Source organism: Apus apus, chromosome 21 (genome assembly GCF_020740795.1).
Source record: "Apus apus isolate bApuApu2 chromosome 21, bApuApu2.pri.cur, whole genome shotgun sequence".
In the NCBI taxonomy this organism is placed as follows: domain Eukaryota; kingdom Metazoa; phylum Chordata; class Aves; order Apodiformes; family Apodidae; genus Apus; species Apus apus.
Genome location: NC_067302.1, coordinates 376,173 through 396,639, shown reverse-complemented (window position 1 = coordinate 396,639; position 20,467 = coordinate 376,173). Strand labels below are relative to the sequence as shown.

General features: G+C 47.5%; 2 protein-coding genes across 2 annotated transcripts; one reads left to right on the top strand and one right to left on the bottom strand.

Moving 5' to 3' along the window:
- Positions 1-734: 734 nt before the first annotated feature.
- Positions 735-15,205, bottom strand: DNAJC8 (DnaJ heat shock protein family (Hsp40) member C8). Its single transcript, XM_051638150.1, has 9 exons — positions 15,107-15,205; positions 13,960-14,061; positions 12,501-12,557; positions 10,262-10,328; positions 9,557-9,651; positions 8,610-8,681; positions 7,095-7,186; positions 6,082-6,157; positions 735-1,513 (listed from the first exon to the last, which is right to left on the bottom strand). The coding sequence occupies exons 1-9, from the start codon at positions 15,170-15,172 to the stop codon at positions 1,391-1,393; spliced, it is 750 nt and encodes a 249-aa protein (XP_051494110.1). The 5' UTR covers positions 15,173-15,205; the 3' UTR covers positions 735-1,390.
- Positions 15,206-15,392: 187 nt separating this feature from the next.
- On the top strand, positions 15,393-16,418 carry ATP5IF1 (ATP synthase inhibitory factor subunit 1). Its single transcript, XM_051638151.1, has 3 exons — positions 15,393-15,631; positions 15,827-15,939; positions 16,123-16,418. Exons 1-3 carry the CDS (start codon positions 15,539-15,541, stop codon positions 16,262-16,264), a joined length of 348 nt encoding a protein of 115 aa, XP_051494111.1. The 5' UTR covers positions 15,393-15,538; the 3' UTR covers positions 16,265-16,418.
- The last annotated feature ends 4,049 nt before the right edge of the window (positions 16,419-20,467 follow it).

Sequence of the window (20,467 nt, the reverse complement as noted above, 5' to 3'; positions counted from 1 at the left end):
AGAAGAGACAGAATTGAGTTGAGACTCCAGAAGATGGAGGAATCTCTTCAGGGGCAGCAGAATCAATCCTTCTGTAGAGACCTCACCAGTGCCTGAGACACAAAGGGCAGCACCAAGGATGCACCCATTTGAAGATGAGGGTGCATGAGGCAGCAAGTCAGTGAAAGGAGCTGGATGAGGGCAGTGAGGAGGGAAACAAGCAGGATCTTCCCAGCAGCAGCTACACACAGGACCCAAGTATGGGGATGGCCATCACAGCACGTAGGAAGAGTTTGCAGAAAGGTCTCTAGAAGAGTCTGCCAGGCACATGTGAATCTGTAGTACACTCCATTTGGAATGCTTCTCAACTCTGGAGAATCTCTTAAAAACTCACACACACAAAGTGGGATTTTAAAAATCAAAACTCAGGACTCTGAGCTCCTCCCATAGCTCTGAGGAGTTATATTCCTAAGAGGTTCACAAGTCCTCCCAACCCACCCATGCTCCCCAGAGGCACAGCAACAAGCCCAGTTTTCAGCACAGACTCTGGCACATCTGTATCACCTGGGCAGCATGCAGGGAAGAGGAGCCCTCTCCCTCTCCCCCTGGGTGTCAGGCTGCAGGACTGTCACTTTAGAATTCAAGTCAGAACACACTTGGAGATGACAGCAAACCCTTACCAGGGAAAGTGTTCACACTGAAGAGCAGAAGAATTCAGTATTTCTGCATAATTCCAAGAAGAAAAAAAAAACAAGTAACTTGGGTAAAAATTTATTTTACATACAGACCATTGCAACTTAACTATTAATGAAGAGAAGTTATTTTTCCTTTACAAGAGGTGCCCAGTTGATCTGAGTTTAACAGAAGTCTAAGCCTGAGAGCTGGGATTTTATTTTGGAAATCAGATCTTGAGGGAAGGGTCCTTCCAAGCATCACTCAGTTCAGTGAGGAGCTGCAGGACTTTAACTGCAGCTCAGCTGCACTGCACAGTGCTGGAAGCAGGTTCCCAGAGTCAGTTTGGACCTCCTTGAAGCAGAACTTGCTGAGAAAGATGGTATCTGGAAAGGTACAGAACCCTTTCCAATACTTTGTTCAGCTCTCAAACTAGAAATGGAAGTGGTGAAACAGCACAATCTGTGAAGTACAAAACATCAAGTTACAGGGCAGCAGACAAACAGGACAGCAAGAATGGCAGGGACCTTCCTAAGCCAAGTGTTCTACATGTAGCGGGTTCCTGGCTGAGCTCATACTATGGCCCTAGTTCAAACAGACAGAGTACAAAAAATACTTTGACTGATAATTGTACAGGAAACAAACAGTCTACTGAAAAGCAATTCTTACTCTAGGTGCCAATGAGTCCTTAAAAGCAGGGAGGGGACTGAGAAGCTGCACTTGGGCAGTGCTGCCAGAATCATTCACGCTGCTCCATTTTTACTTTGGGAGGTCTCAGGAAGGTCCTGTTCTTCTTTTCTTTCTTCCCCTTTGTATTTGCCTGGAAATTTCTCCAGCTGTCCACACGACCATCCCGACTTTCCTGGGAACGACAGAGAGGAAACAAGGAGTTAAGAAGGGCAAGAGCCAGAAGACAGTACATACCAGTTTCAAGAGCTCAATAGCAATTTCCCCCTTCTCCAGCATGTAGTACCAGGACATACACTGTGCAGAGCCAGAGCAACAGACACAGCACAGTGGAACTACAAGTGAACTTCAAAACACCAGTATAAGCACTATGTTGGTTTCTTGTTTCAAAAGCAACCAGCTTGGGTTCTGCAGTCCTGACTTGAGTCTGCTGAATCCCTCTGGTGTGCAAATAAAACAAGAAACCTCATCTCCAATGGACATTCCTAATTTGTGAGTGCAAAAAATGCCATTTCCTTACTTTGTCTCCCACCCTTAAGCCAGCTTTGCTGTGATGCAGGTTGGAGGCAGAGAGAGAAGTTAAAATGCTGACTGCTGACTTCGCCCTACAGGCTGATGTTTTCACAGTATGAAACAGTTAAGTCCAGGGATGATCCAGTCCACAGTGTGGGATCCACACACTCAAGGCCCACCTGACCATGGCTCTGCCTTCACTACAGTCTGCACACAGACTCTGGCCACAACAGCTGCCTGCCCCACTGCCCTCCCTCTCCCCATGACAGGATGGGGGCAGGCCAAGCACCAGCAGTGATCTGCAGCCCCAGCAAGTTTGCAGATGACACAGAACTGGGAGGAGAGGCAGCCAGGCCAGAGAGTCACACCACCACCCAGAGGGACCTCAACAGGCTGGAGAGATGAGCTGACAGGAACTAAAAGCAGTCCAACAAGGAGAAGTGCAAAGTCCTGCCACTGGGGAAGAACAAGCCTTGGAACCAGAACATGCTGGAGGCCACCTAGCTGGAAAGCTGCTTGGTAGAAAAGAAGCTGGAGGCCCTGGTGGACACCAGGTTGAACACAAGGAACACATACCCTTGCTGCACAGAAGGTGAGTACTGTCCTGAGCTGCATTAGGCAAAGCACAGGCAGCAGGTGGAGGGAAGTGAACCTTCCCCTCCAGACACTTCTCTGGATTGCTGTGTCCAGTGCTGAGCTCCCCAGTACATAAGACACGGGGTCATACTGGAGAGTTCAACAGAGGGCAAAAAGAGATGATTCAAGGATTGGAGCATCTCTCATTTGAGAAAACGCCAAGAGAGCTGGGACTGTTCAGCCTGGAGAAGACAAGGCTCAGGGGGGAATCTCATACATGTGTTCAAGTATCTGAAACACGGCTTAAAGGCTGGACTGGATGATCTCACAGGCCTTTTCCAACCTGAACAATTTAATGATTCTATGGTGGAAAGAAGACTGAGCCAGGCCCTTCTTGGTGATGTCCAGTGCCAGGGCCTGAGGCCATGGGCACAAACTGGAACACAGGAGGCTCCATCTGAACATCGGGGAACACTTTTATTGAGAGTGACTGAGCACTGGAACAAGTTGTCCAGAGAGGTTGTGGAGTCTCCACATCACTGAAGATATTCAAAAGCCCTCTGGACATGATCCTGGACAACTGGCTCTAGGTGGCCCTGCTTGAGCAGGGGGGTTGGACCAGATGGATGTCAGAGGTCCATTCCAACAACCATTCTGTGGTGACAACTTCGCTAGGGATAAGGCTGTACAGCAACTTCTGTTCTAACCTTTTTGTTTCTTACAGTTTGTGGGCGGAAGCTATTCTTGAAATTACTAAGAAAGTGAGTTTTGAGGGTGAAGTGGGAGAAAGTAGCCTGCTCCTTCTCAAATACATCAAGATATAACTCAGCCCTGAAAGGAACCTATGAATAGCTTCTAGAACCAGCAAGCAACCACTTGGATGACACAGATATTCCTAAGAGGATTCAGGAATACTGCAGAATATATATGAGGGACAAAACCTACAGGTCTTCAGGGTAAAGGTACAGGATCAAAACTAGGATGCAGACAAGGGCTGGAATCACCTGGAGTAGGAAAGCCCAGAACAGCAATGCACAGGTACAACATGAGCACTTTTAAAAGCTGGGATTTTTGTGTTGGGATTTTTTTTTCTTTTTCCTTATGGTTTAAACATAATTTGAAGCAGCAACACACATTCTCTTTTTGGACACATTTTTAAGGCAGATGCTTCAACAGTACACATACAGGGGCAGCCAAGAATTCATATGTTATTTTGTCTCCAGTCATCCTCTCTCAGTGATGGTCACTAGCAGAAATAGGCTGCTTAGTCTTGCCTATTCTACTGATCCATTTGGGACATTAACACCCAACTTTGATACTGTCTTTTCATGTGGATTAAATGGACCTGGATCAGGGCAATCCCAAGCACAATTTGGGTGAATGGATCAGTAACAGCCCCGAGGAGAAGGACTTGAGGGTGATGGTGGATGAGAAGCTCAACATGAGCAAACAATGTGCACTTGCAGCCCAGAAACCAACCCTGTCCTGGGCTGCATCAAAAGAAGCGTGGCCAGGAGATCAATGGAGGTGATTCTGCTCATCTATCTGCTCAGCTCTCATGAGACCCAATCTGAAGAACTGTGTCCAGATCTGGAGCCCAAACATATGAGGGACATGGAACGAGTCCAGAGGAGGCCACAGAGATCATCAGAAGACTGGAGCACCTCACCCACGAGGACAGGCTGAGAACTGGGGTTGTTCAGTCTGGAGAAGAGAAAGCTCCAGGGAGACCTTAGAGCACCTTCCAGTGCCTGAAGGGGCTCCAGGAAAGTTGGGGAGGGACTTCGGACGAGGGCAGGGAGTGAGACAACAATGGGGAATGGATCCAAACTGGAAGAGGGGAGATTTAGGTTAGACATTAGTAGGAAATTCCTTCCTCTGAGGGTGGTGAGACCCTGGCCCAGGTTGCCCAGGGAAGCTGTGGCTGCCCCATCCCTTGTAGTGTTGAAGGGCAGGTTGGATGGGGCTTGGAGCAACCTGGACTGGTGGGAGGTGTCCCTGCCCATGCAGGGGGGTCAGAACCATATGATCTTTAAGGTCCCTTCCAAACCTAGCCATTCTATGATTCTATGACACCAGCAAGGCTGGAGAAGATACCTGTAAGTGGAGAGGTTCAGCTCTCTAGGAGTGGTTGAGGACATGCAGGTTCTTGAAGCTGCACTATCAGCAGCTCTGCAGCTCCTCTGTTTGGTCCATCACTATTTGCTTGTAATACTTGCTCACATTTCCTCAGCTGCTCTGCTTTAATGCATCCTGACAGCAATGACAGTGCAGAGAAGGGCAACCAGGCTGATGAGTGGTCTGGAGAACAGGTCTTATGAAGAGAGGCTGAGGGAGCTGGGGCTGTTCAGCCTGGAGAAGAGGAGGCTGAGGGGAGACCTCATTGCCCTCTACAACTGCCCGAGAGGAGGTTGTGGTGAGGTGGGTGTTGCCTCTTCTCCCGGGTGACTAGTGATAGGACAAGAGGAAGTGGGGTCAAGTTGTGCCAGGGGAGGTTCAGGCTGGATATTAGGGAACATTTCTTCCCAGAAAGAGTGGTGAGGCCTTGGAACAGGCTGCCCAGAGAGGTGGTAAGGCACCATCCCTGGAGGTGTTCAAAAAAGGGGTAGACGTGGTATTTCTAAGATGGTTTAGTGGTTGGGGGTTGTAGGGTGGATGGTTGGACTTGATGATCTTGAAAGTCTTTTCCAACCTTGACAATTCTGATTCTGACACCCAAGTTCTCTGACCACCAGCAAGGCCAGTGACACACTCGTTTCTCTCTCTACCATTACATGACAAGACTCCCAGTGCACTCAGCACAGCAGCGTTGCACAAGTTTTCCTGAATATCTAACCTATTATATCCATTGTATATAACACATGAACTCTTCCCAGCTGAGTCTCCAGAAACATCCTAGTTACCCGCTTTCCACAGGATGCCAGTCCAACTCATGCACTTCCCTCCCACATGCCCTCTTTTTTAAAGTCTTCTTAACTATAGACTGGGATCCAGCTTTGAGTTAAATTAACGACTAACTCACCTTTTCATGAGGTCCTGCACACTGTTACTGACTTCTTTCCTACCCACCATGCCTGACATGTCACAAGATTTCCCCTGTGGTGTGTAATGAGGGAAGAGTCAGAGATCAAGTATTTTGGCAAGGTGTAGGTTTGACCCCTAGAATAGCTGCACAACAACCAGAAAGCTACTTCTTAAGGATGAACCCTGAATACAGTCTTAAAGGGTTGAAGGGAAGTGACTGTCATTCAGGTCTCTGATAGTCACTGGAGATGCAAATTCTGTGAGTGATAACCAGACTGAGACCTACCAGCAACAGCCCACACTTGTGGTTGAACAGCTGCCAGATGAAGTTTTATGGGTCAGCAGCAAACTGGGCTAGGCAGTAATTTGAACAAGAAGGATCTGCCAGCCAAGATGAAAAATCCTACATTTTGAGCTACCAGGCTGCTTTCTGGGAAGGTGACACCAGTGCCTCTCCACGGGCCCTTCTCCCTACACAAGGACCAAACCCAGGCTTGTGCAGCATCTTAGTTACTAAGTGTCTACTCAAATTCTCTTCTAGCACCTGCAGACAAAATGCCTCTCCTCTCTAAGGACATTCCCTGCAGCATGGCTGCTGAGGACCATCCTGCAAATTAAGCTCCTGGTTACCTCAAAGTTCTTCTGCCACTCCCGCTCTCGCTTTGCTTTCTCTTGGGCCTCGATTTCCTCTTCCCTCTGCCGCTTCCTGGAAGGGATCCCACAAAGAGGTTATGAACCCACAAGCACCTACTTTCAAGAAACACAATAATACTTTCAAAACATCTCGGAAAGCTCTTTGCATTTCTTGGCAGACTAAAGCACTTATCAGAAGAGACAAACACACACATCTAAAATAACACCGCTAATAGAATTTATTTTCAAATCTGGAAGAGCAGTGAGAAGATGGCCTGACACCCCTGGCAGCATGCCATGCACTTCTTAAGTGAGTCAGTTTCTCTTGCTTGGCAAAACAAGTTGGACTCCTTCGTAACTATGGTGCTAAGGCTCTAAAACTGTTGAGAAGTTAATAAGCACTTGAAGGCAAGAATAAATTTTTTTGACCCCAATTTTCATCTGTAATCAAAAGTAATGCCCTGCAACCATCTCCCAGGCTGTCTTCACTGACCAGTACAGAAACCCTGCTTTATGAAGTGAATCCAGAGTGAGCACTCAGGCAACATGTGATCAAAAACTTAAAATATTCAGGATCACATGTGCCACAGGGTATTTCTGGCACTTAATTAACACTAACGTCAATTCTTGTGTGCTAACAGCATGCAGATATGTGTCACCATGTCACTGCTTTGGCTCCATGTGGACACATAGAAGCATACAAGCACACCAAATATATCAATGTCTGAAATACAGGAAGGCAAGTTGACCATTTGCATTTCTCAAGCACAGAGCTCTACAGCCCACAGGTTTCCCAGAGAAGTGGTGGAATATATCACTGGAAGTCAGTTTGACAAGACCCTTAGGAATCTAATCCAAGGCCCTGCTTTCAGTGGGAGGCTGGACAAGATGATCTCCAAAGGTCTGCTCCAACTTAGACTTTTCTAAGATTCTGTGACCCCTTATTTTCTCAGAAGAAGCATAATGGGGGAAGAAGAGCGTGAAGTGCACAAGCAGAATGTGGTTCATACCTTTCATGCATTTCTTTTGCTTCTCTTTCTTTTCTCTTAATTTCCAGTTCAGCAAAGAGCTTCATCGTCTGCTTGTACACAGCCTGTTTGAACTGCAAACCACAAACCCAGTCTTAAAATAATGCCCATTAACAAAGTTAGAGAAGTTTGGTTTACATCAAAATGCTGAAGAATGCAAAGCATGTGTGTGCCCATATAACCCCATATCCTGCCCTGATAGGAGTCAATAGCAGAAGCATTTGAAAAGGTATAAACCACTGCTGATTAAATTCCCTCTGAGACACCAGGAAACAGCTAGTTATTAGTCTCATATTAGTCTCATCTTCATTTTTGTTCATGAAGCTATGCCTAAATATAACTGTGAATTTCAAGCTCTCTAATTCTTCTGTTAAGTCTTGCAATGTTGCAGCTGACAAAAAAGGCAAACTGGTCACTGTTTATACAGTAATTTCCCAGGAGATCTTCTTGATGGATATGTTGTAAAAGTCTGGCCCTGGCTTTCCAGTAGGAACTATCAGTATACTTAAAACAAACCTCATTATTAAAGAACAGCAAGAGACATCTGAAAATCAATGGGAAATAAAGACTGTTACAGGATTACTCTGGTGATATCAAGAAGAAAAAAATCACTTTGTAGAGGGAAAAAAAATAGACAGGAAGACTAATTATGTCAGAATCTGATAAATACATTCTGTCAAAGCCTCTAGTATCACTTGAATTTTTCAGGCTACAAGCCAGGTAAGAAGAACTAAGTTATGTCATATCTTTGAATAACACTGGTTTGTTGCAGAACAGCACATGTATCTATACGGAACAAGCAGGTGAAACAGCTTGTACTACAAAGTGTCACTAAGAGCACATTTCAGATGTCCTACAGTGGGGTCTATAGGTGCCTCTGCTGGCAGCAAGAACACCTCTGTTCCAGCACTCAGAGCACAAGAAACTCCTTGGCACCACAGGATAGGAAGGACATGGAGGTGCTGGAGAGGGTGCTTCATAAAATGGTTTAGTGGTTGGGAGCTGTAGGGTGGAAGATTGGACTTGATAATCTTGAAGGTCTTTTTCAACCTTGATGATTCTATGATTCTATATTAAATTCAAAAAAGACTGCATCATGTGCAAGCAGCAAGACTTGCTCCAGTGGAAGAACTGAATAGTTTTATCTATATAATCTCACTTCCCCTCCCTGGAAGCATTCAAGGCCAAGCTGGATGGTGTAGTGGGAGGTGTCCCTGCCCCTGCAGGAAGAGTTGGAACTAGATGACCTTCAAGGTCCCTTCACACCCACATCACCCGATGATCATACCATATATTTATTCTTTACACTACAGTTAAACTATTTTTGAAATGCATGGGCATCACCCCACACACAGTACTCTACAGTGTTCTTCTGTAAGAGCAAGGATTTACAACACTCTGACAAGTCTAATAAATACTCCTGTAATGGGTTTGACTCTTAATTACTCAGAATACATTTTTGTACTACCCTGTTTCTCTGAACAAGGTATGACTTACAACTTCAGGATCATCCTCTTCTACAGTGGGAGGTTTTCCATCCTTCTTCAGCTGTTTCTTTTTTTCTTTCACCTGAAGATTAAGAACAAAAATAAGAGCTGAAAAAATGTTATAGGGCTCACATTACTGCACCCAAGTAGTTCTGTATTCCTACTCCACTGTGTGGGAAGAACTCTGGATGACAGTAGGTTCTTTATTTGGATCAATGTTTTATTTTAGACCAAAACCTCCTGGTCCAAGGTCCAGAAAAACACATACAAGATTGCTACCATGTGAACCGCAGTAAATAAAAAATACTATGTTAGATATTATTAATTCAACAGTCTTTTGTTGTTCTATTTTTGTCTTGTTTTAAAGATATATTCATATCCAATATACACCATTCAAACTAGCAGGAAGTTAATTTTGCTTTGTAATATTCAAAAGACTAACAACAAGTAGCAGAATACAAAGTGTTGCTTGCTTTAGAGTATCCAAGTTGTCCTGGATCACCTGCTTTCTTGAGGTTGTCATGTTTTGGTCCACTCACATCACTCAACTAACTTCTTGGCCAATACAATCCAAGCTTCTTTTCTTATCATATAGGCCACTTCCCTGCAAACTTCCCCGTTTTCTGCTGTCACCACCAATTTTTTTTCCACCTATACACATTTGAACTGCATCATTTATTCACAGACTTAAAAAAATATTAGGTCAGATCATGTGGTCTGACCTCATTATTTCAAGTACTGAATTTCACTGAGTTATCTTGCACTGAGCCCATCAGCAGTCTTGGATAAAGCACATTTTTTCATGCCATGAAGAGCTCAGAGTCCACCGGTACAGCTTCATTATGAGCTTTGTTCAGCTCACATGGCCTCAACATGCAGCACATGTACCAAAAAGCAAATTACAAAGGACTGGTTACTGCTCGCTCCCACCCCTGGATGTTCGTATGGAATACTTACAGTGTGTTCCACATACTCTTTTCCTGCCTGTATCACGTCCAACGCCCTCTTCTTTTGCTCTTGATCTAGCAGCAACTTGTATGCTTTGTCTACAGCTAACAAAAAGGATCAACATTAATAGCATCAGTAGTTGCAGTCACAAGGCATCACAGGATGGCTGCTTGTTGACCATATAAGTTATGCTTCCTAGAATTTTGGAGGGGGTGGTTGTTTGGGTTTTTTTGGGTTGTGTTTTTTTAAAAATGCATCTAAATACATTTAAATACAAATTATATCATGATTAGTCAAATGAGATTCGGGGTACAGTGGTGGCAGACTGCAAGACACCTTTTGAAGTCAGCAGGGTCAAACTGTCAGTCCTACCAAGTGATTTAGTTACAGGCCAGGAGGCAAGTTTAAGGTGCACAATGCCTCCCCATAATGCAAACCACACACCTAAACCCATCACATTCCTTCTGTCATAGGGTCTTGCAATCAAATCTAATTCACAGCTTAAAGAGTGTTTCTTGAACAATCTCGACAGCCGCGGCCGGGCCTGTCCCGGCGGCACAGGGAGGTGTGAACACACCATCTAGTGACAGCGCTGGGGAAACGTCACCCCCTTCTGCACTGGGGCCTCCACCCCAACCAACTCCTAAACCAGCTACAAAGAAGGAGCAGTGCAACCACTGCCATACACCAGCCCCGGGAAAGTGAGAGCATTACCTTCAAATGCCTTCTGGGCTCTATCTGCATCGTCTTGGTTTTTGTCTGGATGCACCAATATTGACAACTGCAAGAGAAAGGATCATGGTATCAAAATCTTTGTAAAAGATGAATATTTCAAGAGATTTTTGTGAGAGGATGGAAACAGTCTCGGATAGAAGGAATTACAGGAGATCACATTCCTTTGTTTATGGACAAAGGACCTGACAACATGTAGAAGCATGCACCAGTAAAAGCTTATAAATCAAATATAATCACAGAATCACCGAATAGTCTGAGTTGAAGGAACGTCTACAGATCATCTAGTCCAACCCCCCCTGCTAAAGCAGGAGCCCCGGGAGAATATCCCACAGGGCTGCATCCAGGCGGGTTCTGTCACTCTCACTGTAAAGAAGTTTTTCCTCATATTTAAAAGGCATTTCCCATGTTCCAGCTTGTGTCCACTGCCCCTTGTCCTGTCACTGGCAACTACCGAACAGAGTCTGGCTCCATCCTCCCTGCACCCACCCTTTAGATACTTACAGGCATTGATAAGGTCTCCCCTCAGGCTTCTCCAGGTTAAAGAGTCCCAGCTATCTCAGCCTTTCCTCATCAGGGAGATGCTTCAACCCCTGTACTAAACAGGCTGCTGGAGAAACTGCAGCTTGGGATGTGCAGAATAAAATAAACATCCTTCAGCTGCAGTGCCTGATGTTGACATGAACACCTACACAGATCATCTTCAAACAGAGTTTGTCTTTAATTCAACAATGCCTCCCAAGAATCCAGCATCCTTAGCCTGTTCCAACATCCAAATATTTAAAAGAATGGGAAAGGTTTTCCTTAGGCTCCTTCACTGAAAGCTACTAGAACTCCTTCCTGTAGTCTCTGTTAAGGAGAGACAGGTCAATCTCATTTGGGCTGGGAAGCATCTGTCCTCCAGCTTCCTCTTTCAGAGAATAAGAAAGTTCTTTCAAACTTTCCCCATATAGATTTTTTTTTTGCTGTTGCTCTATGGACTCTAGTTTACCTGCACCTTTCCTAGTGCCGTGTTCAAAACCAGTCACAGTATGGCAACTGAGATTGCATTCGTGCTGAAGAATGCAAAATATTAACTTCCTGAACTTCAGAGATGGCACTTTCCTAGTTCACAGGCAAAAAGTTTGTCTCCGGTCCTAAAGAGCAGCATGCTGCTGGTTTACTCTGCAATGTGCAACACCCAGGGTCTTTTTTCTTTTGTTGGCTGTTCCACATGCTGTATTTAAGTGCTTTGATTTCTCCAATACACAATTCCATGCACTTTTTTCACTTCATCACACTGACGTCAAAACATTTTCCTGTGGTATTCTACCAGCCTAAAGCTCAGACAGCCCCAGTTTGTTGATTTGCAGAGCTGAGATGTCAGCAACACACTAGAAGGCTGGCCTCCCACTTCCCACACACAGAGACAGTCCATAATCCATCACCAACTTGGCAGGCATGTCCCTCTGTCAGCCAGCACAGCTTCCTGGCTGAAGTTTGTGATGTTTACACCACGAACTCAGGTGGGACACTATAGCCCTCCCAATACTGTTTCTTTGCTGCACTGATTAAAACTCAACCTCCTCCTGCAGATCTGTCTGCACAGTAAGTTTGGGGTCATGTTCCCTGCACTGCATGAGGCAATGCAGATGGATCAGTGAGCTGTCCCAGGTAACCCAGCCACCAAAAATGACTGCAGAAATCCTTAAAGAAAACTCACAGAAAATAGATATAATTGAGAATAACACCTTTTCTTTGTTCTTAATTTCTGACAAATGACACAGTTTGCCATAGCCCACTCACACACCCTACAGTAAAGCAGCACACCATGCACCAGGGATACTTGTGCAGCTCTCTTGTTCATTCAAAGACTGATCTACGCATTTCTTCCCAAAATGGCTACTTTTCTGCACAAATACAGCTTTACCACCATTTTTCTTGTTCCCAAGCACAGCTTCACAATCTCTACTGAGCTTCTGAAAGATTTAGGTTAGAGATCAGGAGGAAATTCTTTAGTGTGAGGGTGGTGAGAGCCTGGCCCAGGTTGCCCAGGGAAGCTGTGGCTGCCCCATCCCTGGCAGTGTTGAAGGGCAGGTTGGATGGGGCTTGGAGCAACCTGGACTGGTGGGAGGTGTCCCTGCCCATGCAGGGGGGTGGGACTGGATGATCTTTAGGGTCCCTTCCAACTCTAACCATTTCTAGTTTCCTTCCAGAGGCTCCAAGTGCAAAAGTCAAATACCTGCCGGAATCTTTTCTTTATCTCTTCATCTGTGGCTTCAGGATCCATCTGCAGGACCTACAAGAGACCATGAGAGCAGAGCAAGTTTGATGATACTCCCCAAGTTTCAGGTTCCTGGCAGCAAGCACTAAACACTTGGTTCACTGGCACACAGACACACCACCAGAAAGCTCCCCCCATCAGGGAGCTGATTCAGGACATGGATTTTCATCTAATAAAACAAGCTTTTTAAGAGACAACATGTTTGGGACATTCTACTTTTAGCAATGCTGGATTCCTCTGACCATGCCAGTGTCCCTTACACATTCAAGTCTCATGTAGACAACTGCCATTCCTTAATAGCCACAATTTGTCTAAACCTTCAACCACTCCTGTAGCAATGCTTAGTTTGGCAGGAATGGAAGCTCACAGTGGCTTTGAGACACGGTTAGATCATCCATAAGTGAGGACTTTGGTCAGGAAACATACTATTTTGTAATAATTTATCCATTTTATTGTTTTGAAAGAAGATGAGAATTTTACTGCTTGGTTTCCATGAACGAGCCCACTTATCATGTACTGATCTTCAGGGATGTGGCAGAGCTTATGAGCTATTTTGTGAACTCATTTCCTGAACAGAAGTCCTAAGTAACAAGGGAGCCTATTCAATGCAGATGCATGCTGGTCTGACACTAAGAATTGCAAATAAAACCCACTTTCTCATAGGAAAGCTACAATCCGCTTCAAAATGGTTTTCTTAATTTACTTGTCAGGTACTAGGATCTACACAGTACTGAACAATGTGAGTCTGTCATCTAATCTGGATGACCAGCCCTAAATTGGGACTACAAAAAGCACCTGGGGCTTTAAAAAGGCAGACAAAGATGTTATCAGGAAGGAACACAGGAAAAGCCAGATCCAGAGGAACAACATCTTGCTTTATTTACTTATTCAGGCTTTCCTACTTGTTAAGACTTTATAACTGACTGCAACTGCAATCAAACTACACAACGTGCAAGGGAACTACCCACCTCCCAGTGCCTCCTCACAGACTGCTCCCTAGTGTGAGCAGTGAAGAGCCCTTCTCTCATCCCTTGCCCTATGTAGGTCCAGTGGGATGAACATCCAAAAGAAAAGGCACAACTAGAAACGCCAAGTCAAGAGTGCTCAGAACAGAACGTGCGAAGTGTGTCACCTGTAGCTGTGACATTCTCATTCAGAGATTACCTAACATTCATCTGCCAAGTCTTCCAGTAGGGAAACACGTCAAAATAATACAGTCTGCTCCTGCCATAAACAGGTGAAAAAGTGAGCAAGCACATAGACACCATCCTTCTGTTTTCTGTAAATCTTCTGAGTGGTAATCTACATCTAGAGAATTGTTTCCTTTATGCTTGGTCTTTTTTACTGAAATACATACCCAGTAAACCTGGAAGTTAGTCTACCAAGTCAGAAGGGTGTATAAAATGTTCAAACTAACCTCAAAAGGGTTCAAGTTGAAATAGGAAGATCCAGGTCTGGTCAGCCTGTCAATTTGGTTTTTTGATGTTAAAACAGAGTCTCGTTTTTCAATTTGTTTTACCTGAAGAACAAGAGAAACCTACATTAGCTGACCATCACAACAGTCACACCTACTCATGTGATAGCTACGCCAGCCACCATCATCATCTGGCACTACAATTCACAACACCTCTTGCTCATCCAAAGTCTGCAGTTACTTTACTCAAACACTATCAGAACACATTTTTTAGCCTTTTCTACAGCATGACAGTATTTTTAATGTTACATTAGAAAAAAAACTCCCAGAAAGTACTTCTGCCTCTCTCTCCTACAGCTCAACAGCTGTGGCTTTTCCCCTCCCTTTGCCCCTATACCAGCACCATCATAGTGGTTCCTTGGGATTAACCCACTGGTGGCAGAACAGCTTAATAAACACATTAAGTGATACCAGGGCAAGCACGTAAGTCCATTTCATTCTGACGACAGGTTATTAGTTCAGCTCAGTCTACTTTTTGTTTTTAGAAGTACTAAGCCAAACCAAACAATACATTTACATTCAACGTTCACCTTTCTTTACAGAAACAAGCATCGCCCAAACTCGCACTACCCTTCTGTGGGCAGACTCCGGTAAATACATCCAGGCTGCGCACAAAGTACCGGGAGACTCGCACAGGCTGAGGGAAACTGGCCCCTCACCCCTTCCCAAAAGGCAGTTTCCTCACAAAAAGGCCGATCAGCAGAGCACTGCCCAGGGTTACGTTCAGAGACCGCGGACCGCACAACGCCCACTGGGTTTATCCGAGGGAGAGAAACGGGTCAGAGCGCGCAGCTCCTTCCCGCAGCCGCAACGGGGGCTTCGGGAGGGCGCGACACGCCGGGCCCCCGGAGCGAGCACCGACCCGCCGGCACCTGCCCCGGCCCCGCGCTCCCCCCGCTCCCCCCGCGCGGCGCCTCAGCCCGGCCCGCCCTCCCGCAGCCCCCGGGGCAGCCCCCGGCCCAGCACGGCCAGGCTCGGGGCCCGGCGGGGTTCCCTCTGGGCGGCCGGGCCGGGCCGGGCGCCGCACAACCCGCCAGGCCCCGCCGGCGGGAGCGGGTCCCGGCGGGCGCGGGCGGCCCGGGGCCGGTACCTCGCTGTAGAAGGTGAGGAACGCCTCCTCCGCGCCCCCCGCCGCGGGCTGCCCCGCCGCCGCCATCGCCAGGCCACGTGACGCTGCGCATGCGCGCGCGGGGCGGGCGGCGGCGGGCTCGGCACGTGACCGCCCGCGCGCACAGCGCTAGGCCCCGCCCCCCGCGGGGCCCGGCGCCGCGTCCTGGGGGGGCGGGCCCGGGGCGGCCTCCGGGGCGGCCTCCTGGCCAGCCCGCCGGGACAGCCTGCTGGGACAGCCTGCCGGGCCGGCCCGCCGGGACAGCCTGCCGGGCCGCGGGGGGAGGAGGGAAAGGGCGGCCGCGGGACCCCCCGCTGACCAGCCCCGCGCGGGCCCCGGGAGGGGCTGGGCGGAAGCGGAGGCTGCGCATGCGCGGGGCGGGTCCCGTCCGCGCGGCTCCAAGGGCAGCCGGTGATGGCGGCGGTGGCGGCGGCGGCGCGGGGCGGGCTGCGCGGGGCCCTGCTGGCGCAGCAGCAGCGCTGGAGCTCGGGCTCGGGCGCCGACCAGGTGTGCGGGGCGGGGGTGGGATGCCTGTCTGCCCCCGGTGTGTGTGTGTGTGCCCCCGGTGCGTGTGCCCCCGGTGCGTGTGTGTGTGCCCCCGGTGTGTGTGCCCCCGGTGTGTGTGCCCCCGGTGCGTGTGCCCCCGGTGCGTGTGCCCGCCCGCCGTGCCTGCCCGCCCCGCTCACCGCCGTCTCCCCGCAGCTGGGCGAGCTGGGCAAAGGCGCAGGGAAGGGCGGCGGCGGCGGCGGCGCCATCCGCGAGGCCGGGGGCGCCTTCGGGAAGAAGCAGGCGGCGGAGGAGGAGCGGTACTTCAGGTGAGCGGTGCCCGCGGCCGCCGCCCCGGCAGCCCCCCCGCCCCGTCCCGGTCACCCCGGGGCCTGGTGCGGGGCCTCGGCCAGCCGGGCCTGCCCCTGCCTGCAGCCGAAGCCTCGGCAGCCGGAGGGTTGCGGTGAGCCGGGGGTGCACCCGAGTGCACCTTGTGCTGTGCTTCCTTGCAGGGAGAAGGAGAGGGAGCAGCTCTCTGCCTTACGGAAACACCATGAGGAAGAGATCGATCACCACCAGAAAGAGATAGAGCGTCTGCAGAAAGAAATCGAGCGTCATAAGTATAAGATCAAGAAGCTTAAAGACGATAACTAAGCTGATGCTGTTGTTGAATGTGCATGGCCAATGCTGATTGTGGTGTAAAGCAGCGTTGAAGACTGTATGCTTTGGCCAACATAATCCAAATTCATCCAATTGTACTGTGTTCTGCAGCAATGTCAAATAAAATACTCAGTCTCTCTTTTCGGTAGCTGCTTAATGGAAACAAAAATCTGATTTTAAACTTCATTGTTCTCCCAAATAAGGTTATTTTCTTGAGTAGGCAGTCATTGTACAGTACTTAATGATTGTCTTTAGATTTACTTGAAAGAAATGACCATTTGTACTTAGTGTGGTAGCTTCACAGCTAAAGCTGCAAGAGAAATTGGGGAAAAAATGGTACTTGTGTAGAGACCTGTTCACACAGAAATAACTGTCTCAAGAAAAGTCACTGTGCTGTAAGGGGGGAGGTGGCTCTCCACTGAACTAGCAGAGTGTATAAAAAAACAGGGTTCTTTTATTGCACTTAAGTATTTAGTGCTTTAAACTGAGAAAGATAAGTTACAGTGATTTCTCTTGTGGTGGGAGTTCATGGAGCAAGACAGCTTGAGAGGCTGGCTTCTATTTGAATGTTCTTTTCCACAAAGACTTTAATTACCCAGTTTTTTCTGTCTCTAGTTCTCCATGTTTCTTTCCAAACAAGGATGGATTAAGATGAATTTTTTTTAGTCACTTTTGTGATTTTAATACAAGAAATCCATAAAATGTACAGCAAGTGACCTACTGGAATAGTGTGGCCTGACAGCACTAAGCCTTGGCTAGAAGGGGATTTTTATGTAAGAAAGCAGCCTTTCCTTCCATGCCTGCACTGTCATGTCTGCAAATCTGCCTGAACAGACACTCCTACCACTGGTAAAAGCCACCCTACTTCATGGCATCTTATTTTATACTGCAAAGTTCTGCAAGGAAGCTGGACTGAAAGAAGTGGCTGAAACTGCCCAGTCTGGAGCAGCAGGATGCAAATGGGAGCCTTTCAGGTAGAAAGTGCTTTGACAAGGGTGTGACTGGCAGCTGGTGGCACATCTTGTCTGCAGAGACAGCACTAAGTCCAATGCCCTTAACAACTCTGCTTTAATGAAAGTGTTACCTGTGTGATCAGCTGTGGAAGGGACTGCTCCATGAAGTTTGGCATCACCTGGCCCTGCAGGCTGTGGAAGATGGTGCTGCTGTGAGTTGTGCTCAGGTTGTGTGCAGTGCTGTCTGGGGGGTTGGTTCTTTTTAGTTGGGACTGATCAACAAGAACAAAAAATGGTATCTCCCCCTCCTGGGAATATATAACCTGGTGATAAAAGCATCATGAAAAGCAATATACTATTGACTTGTTTAGTTTATACCCACTTAAAACTCAATTTTTTTACCCATTTCAAAGTATTTTTTCCTATTCTATCATCAGCTGGTTGGCTTTCCCCAAAAACTGGAGTCACTAGTGATGTGTCCCCATTAAAGACCAATTTCTTGGCATCTCAAGCTACAGTGGGCAATGGAAGAGCTGCAATAAATAATAAAGACAACTAAATTCTGAAGGGAACAGGTGAGGGCTTAAATTCATGGCTTTGTGATTTACTTTGCGTTTTTGTGCACCACTGAAATCTTCACTATGCCATGTGAGCTCAGCCACAGAGTCTGCCTTAGAGCCTGTAAGGGAGACAGGATTAGCTGTGAGAATTAGAGTGTTGTGATCTGGTGTTAAAGAATGAAGTCCCATGGAATTTAGTGTCTTGCTACACAGCTTGCTTGCTACCAGTACTCTCTGAAACGTCTTTTTTCTCATGTTTCAACTTTGCAGAAGTTTCAGGGGGGGGCCCATGTTGCCAGATGTGCTGGGTCCCTTACCACGTGTTCATATACTTCCCATTTTCTGGAGAGGAACATCTAGTTAATTCACTACTTTGAAGTCACCCTGAGCTTCTGTCAGGCTCTGGCAACAGAAATGCTCATGACGAGGACAGGCAGCTGTAGATCTTGACTGAGCAAGGTAGCTGGGGAGAGAAGTCCCTTTCAGCAGCAGTTAGACTGGCAGATGATGATTACAGAGCTGTGCCTCTGCACCACGGCTGCTGGGGAAGCTGAATGGATTCATGACACTGCTGTGTAAAGCAGATGGTCTCCCTCCTGCTTCCAGCTCTTCTCTGTTTCACTGCCCCAGGTGTGTTGGACTCATGGAGCAGATTCATCCTGTTAGCTCATCAGCCTGTGCTTTTCTGAGCCAAACAAATCTTTTGGTAGGTTATCAAGGTGAATGGCTCATGGGGTCCAAAAGAGCCAAAATCTCCACCAAGCAAATGCAAGAAGTCCTCAGGAGGCAGGGCTGTGTGTGATGGCACCAGTCTTCTTGAAATTACCTTTGCTGGATTAGGAGGGTCTCTGTTTTTATCCATCTGACATGGTAACTGATTTTGCAGCCATCCTCCTACCAGGGATTCCACTGGGCTGTGAACCTTAATGCCTAGGATAGTGTCTGTTCATCTCGTCCTTGTGATAAGGTTTCTCTGCTCTATTCTGCCCACTGACCTTTGGTTCCAGGGAGTCCCAGTAACCTAAATCTCCCTAAAACCAGTTTGCTTTTGTTTAATGCCAGTATCAGTCTGGCCATTCCCAGTTAACAGACATTGTTTTATTTCCTCGGTGGTGCAAATACCTCTGCTTTGCAAAAAGACCTGAACTTGCCTGTAGGGATCCCAAGCACCTCACCCACCCCACCTCCTGCAATTCTGTGAGCAACTGAGCTCCTACCAGAGCTCCCCAGCACCCCAGTCCTGGCTACTGCACCCGGACTCTTCACTTGTGCTTGCTCTGGTGCTTGTTAAAACCTTTCATACGCACATTCCATTGCAGAAATATCTTTTCCTCTTCCCTGGAGTTAGCAAGGAGAATGAATTTATGTAGTGTCTGATCACTAGCAAAGGGAGCTCAAAGTAAATCAGCAAAGGGGAACCTCTGCCTTTTGGAAAGTGAGATGTTAAATCATCTTGGTTTGTGTAGCTTAATCACCAGTGCCTCTCTTCAGAGGTATTTTTTTCCTTCTATTGAACTTTGAACTGTCAGTCTCTGCAACAAGTTACCAAATGACATAAATGGATATTGCTTGTTATTGATTCTTATAGAATCATACAATGTCTTGGGTTGGAAGGGACCTCTAAAGGTCATGCAGTCCAACCCCCCTACAATAACCAGGAACATCTCACACTAGAACAGATTCCTCAGAGCCCCATCAAGCCTGACCTTTAATGTCTCCAGGAATGAGGCCTCCACCACCTCTCTAAGCAACCTGTTCCAGTGAGCTACCACCCTCATATTAAATAACTTGCCTATCAACCAGCACCCCCAGGTCCCTCTGTGCTGGGCAGCTCTCCAGCCACTCCTACCAGGCCTGTAGAACTGCCAGGGGTTGTTGTGACCCAAGTGCAGGACCCAACATTTGGCCTTGTTGAACCTCCTGCCACTGGCCTTGGTCCATTGGTCAAGCTTGTTCAGGTCCCTCTGCAGAGCCTCCCTGCCCTCGAGCAGATCCACACTCCCACCCAGCTTAGTGTCATCTCAGACTTACTGAGGGTGCACTCTGTCCCCTCATCCAAATCATCAGTAAAGATGTTAAACAGGAGCAGCCCCAGCACTGAGCCCTGGAGACACCACTCATGAAGGGTCCCAGCAGGATTTAACTCCATTGAGCACAAATGGGGGGGCGGGGGGTGTTAAGAGACCTTCCCAGAATTTCCCAAGTCCAGTGCAACATGGCTCAGTTCTCTTGCAAATCAGTAGATAAAAACTGCCAAATTTCAGGCAATTCTGGTGCAGAGCAACCAAAAGCTGAAGCTGATGTTTGAGGCTGGTAAGGCTGCAAGGATGGCACTCAACTCAGATGAAAAGCCATAGAGGGGCTTATTGTTCTGGGCTTCCTCAGTTGCTCTAGAGTGGCTGATGGCAGGAATAGCCCCTGTGTTCCACAGGCACAGGGGCACACAAAGGAAGGGGGCTCTTCTCTCTTCCTGCCAGCATCGGTGCATCCTGGCAGTTCATAGGGCTGGACTGACCCTGTTCACAACCCTCTCTCAACAGCCACCTACGGCTGTTTCATGAAGCCTGATTTCTTGGAGTGGCCTTTACTTTTCAATGAGATGCAAATCTTTCCTTAGCCCCAGATCCTCTGTCCTTGTCTTGCCCCTGCAGATCACAGTGCAACACCACTTGGCCACTGCAGGA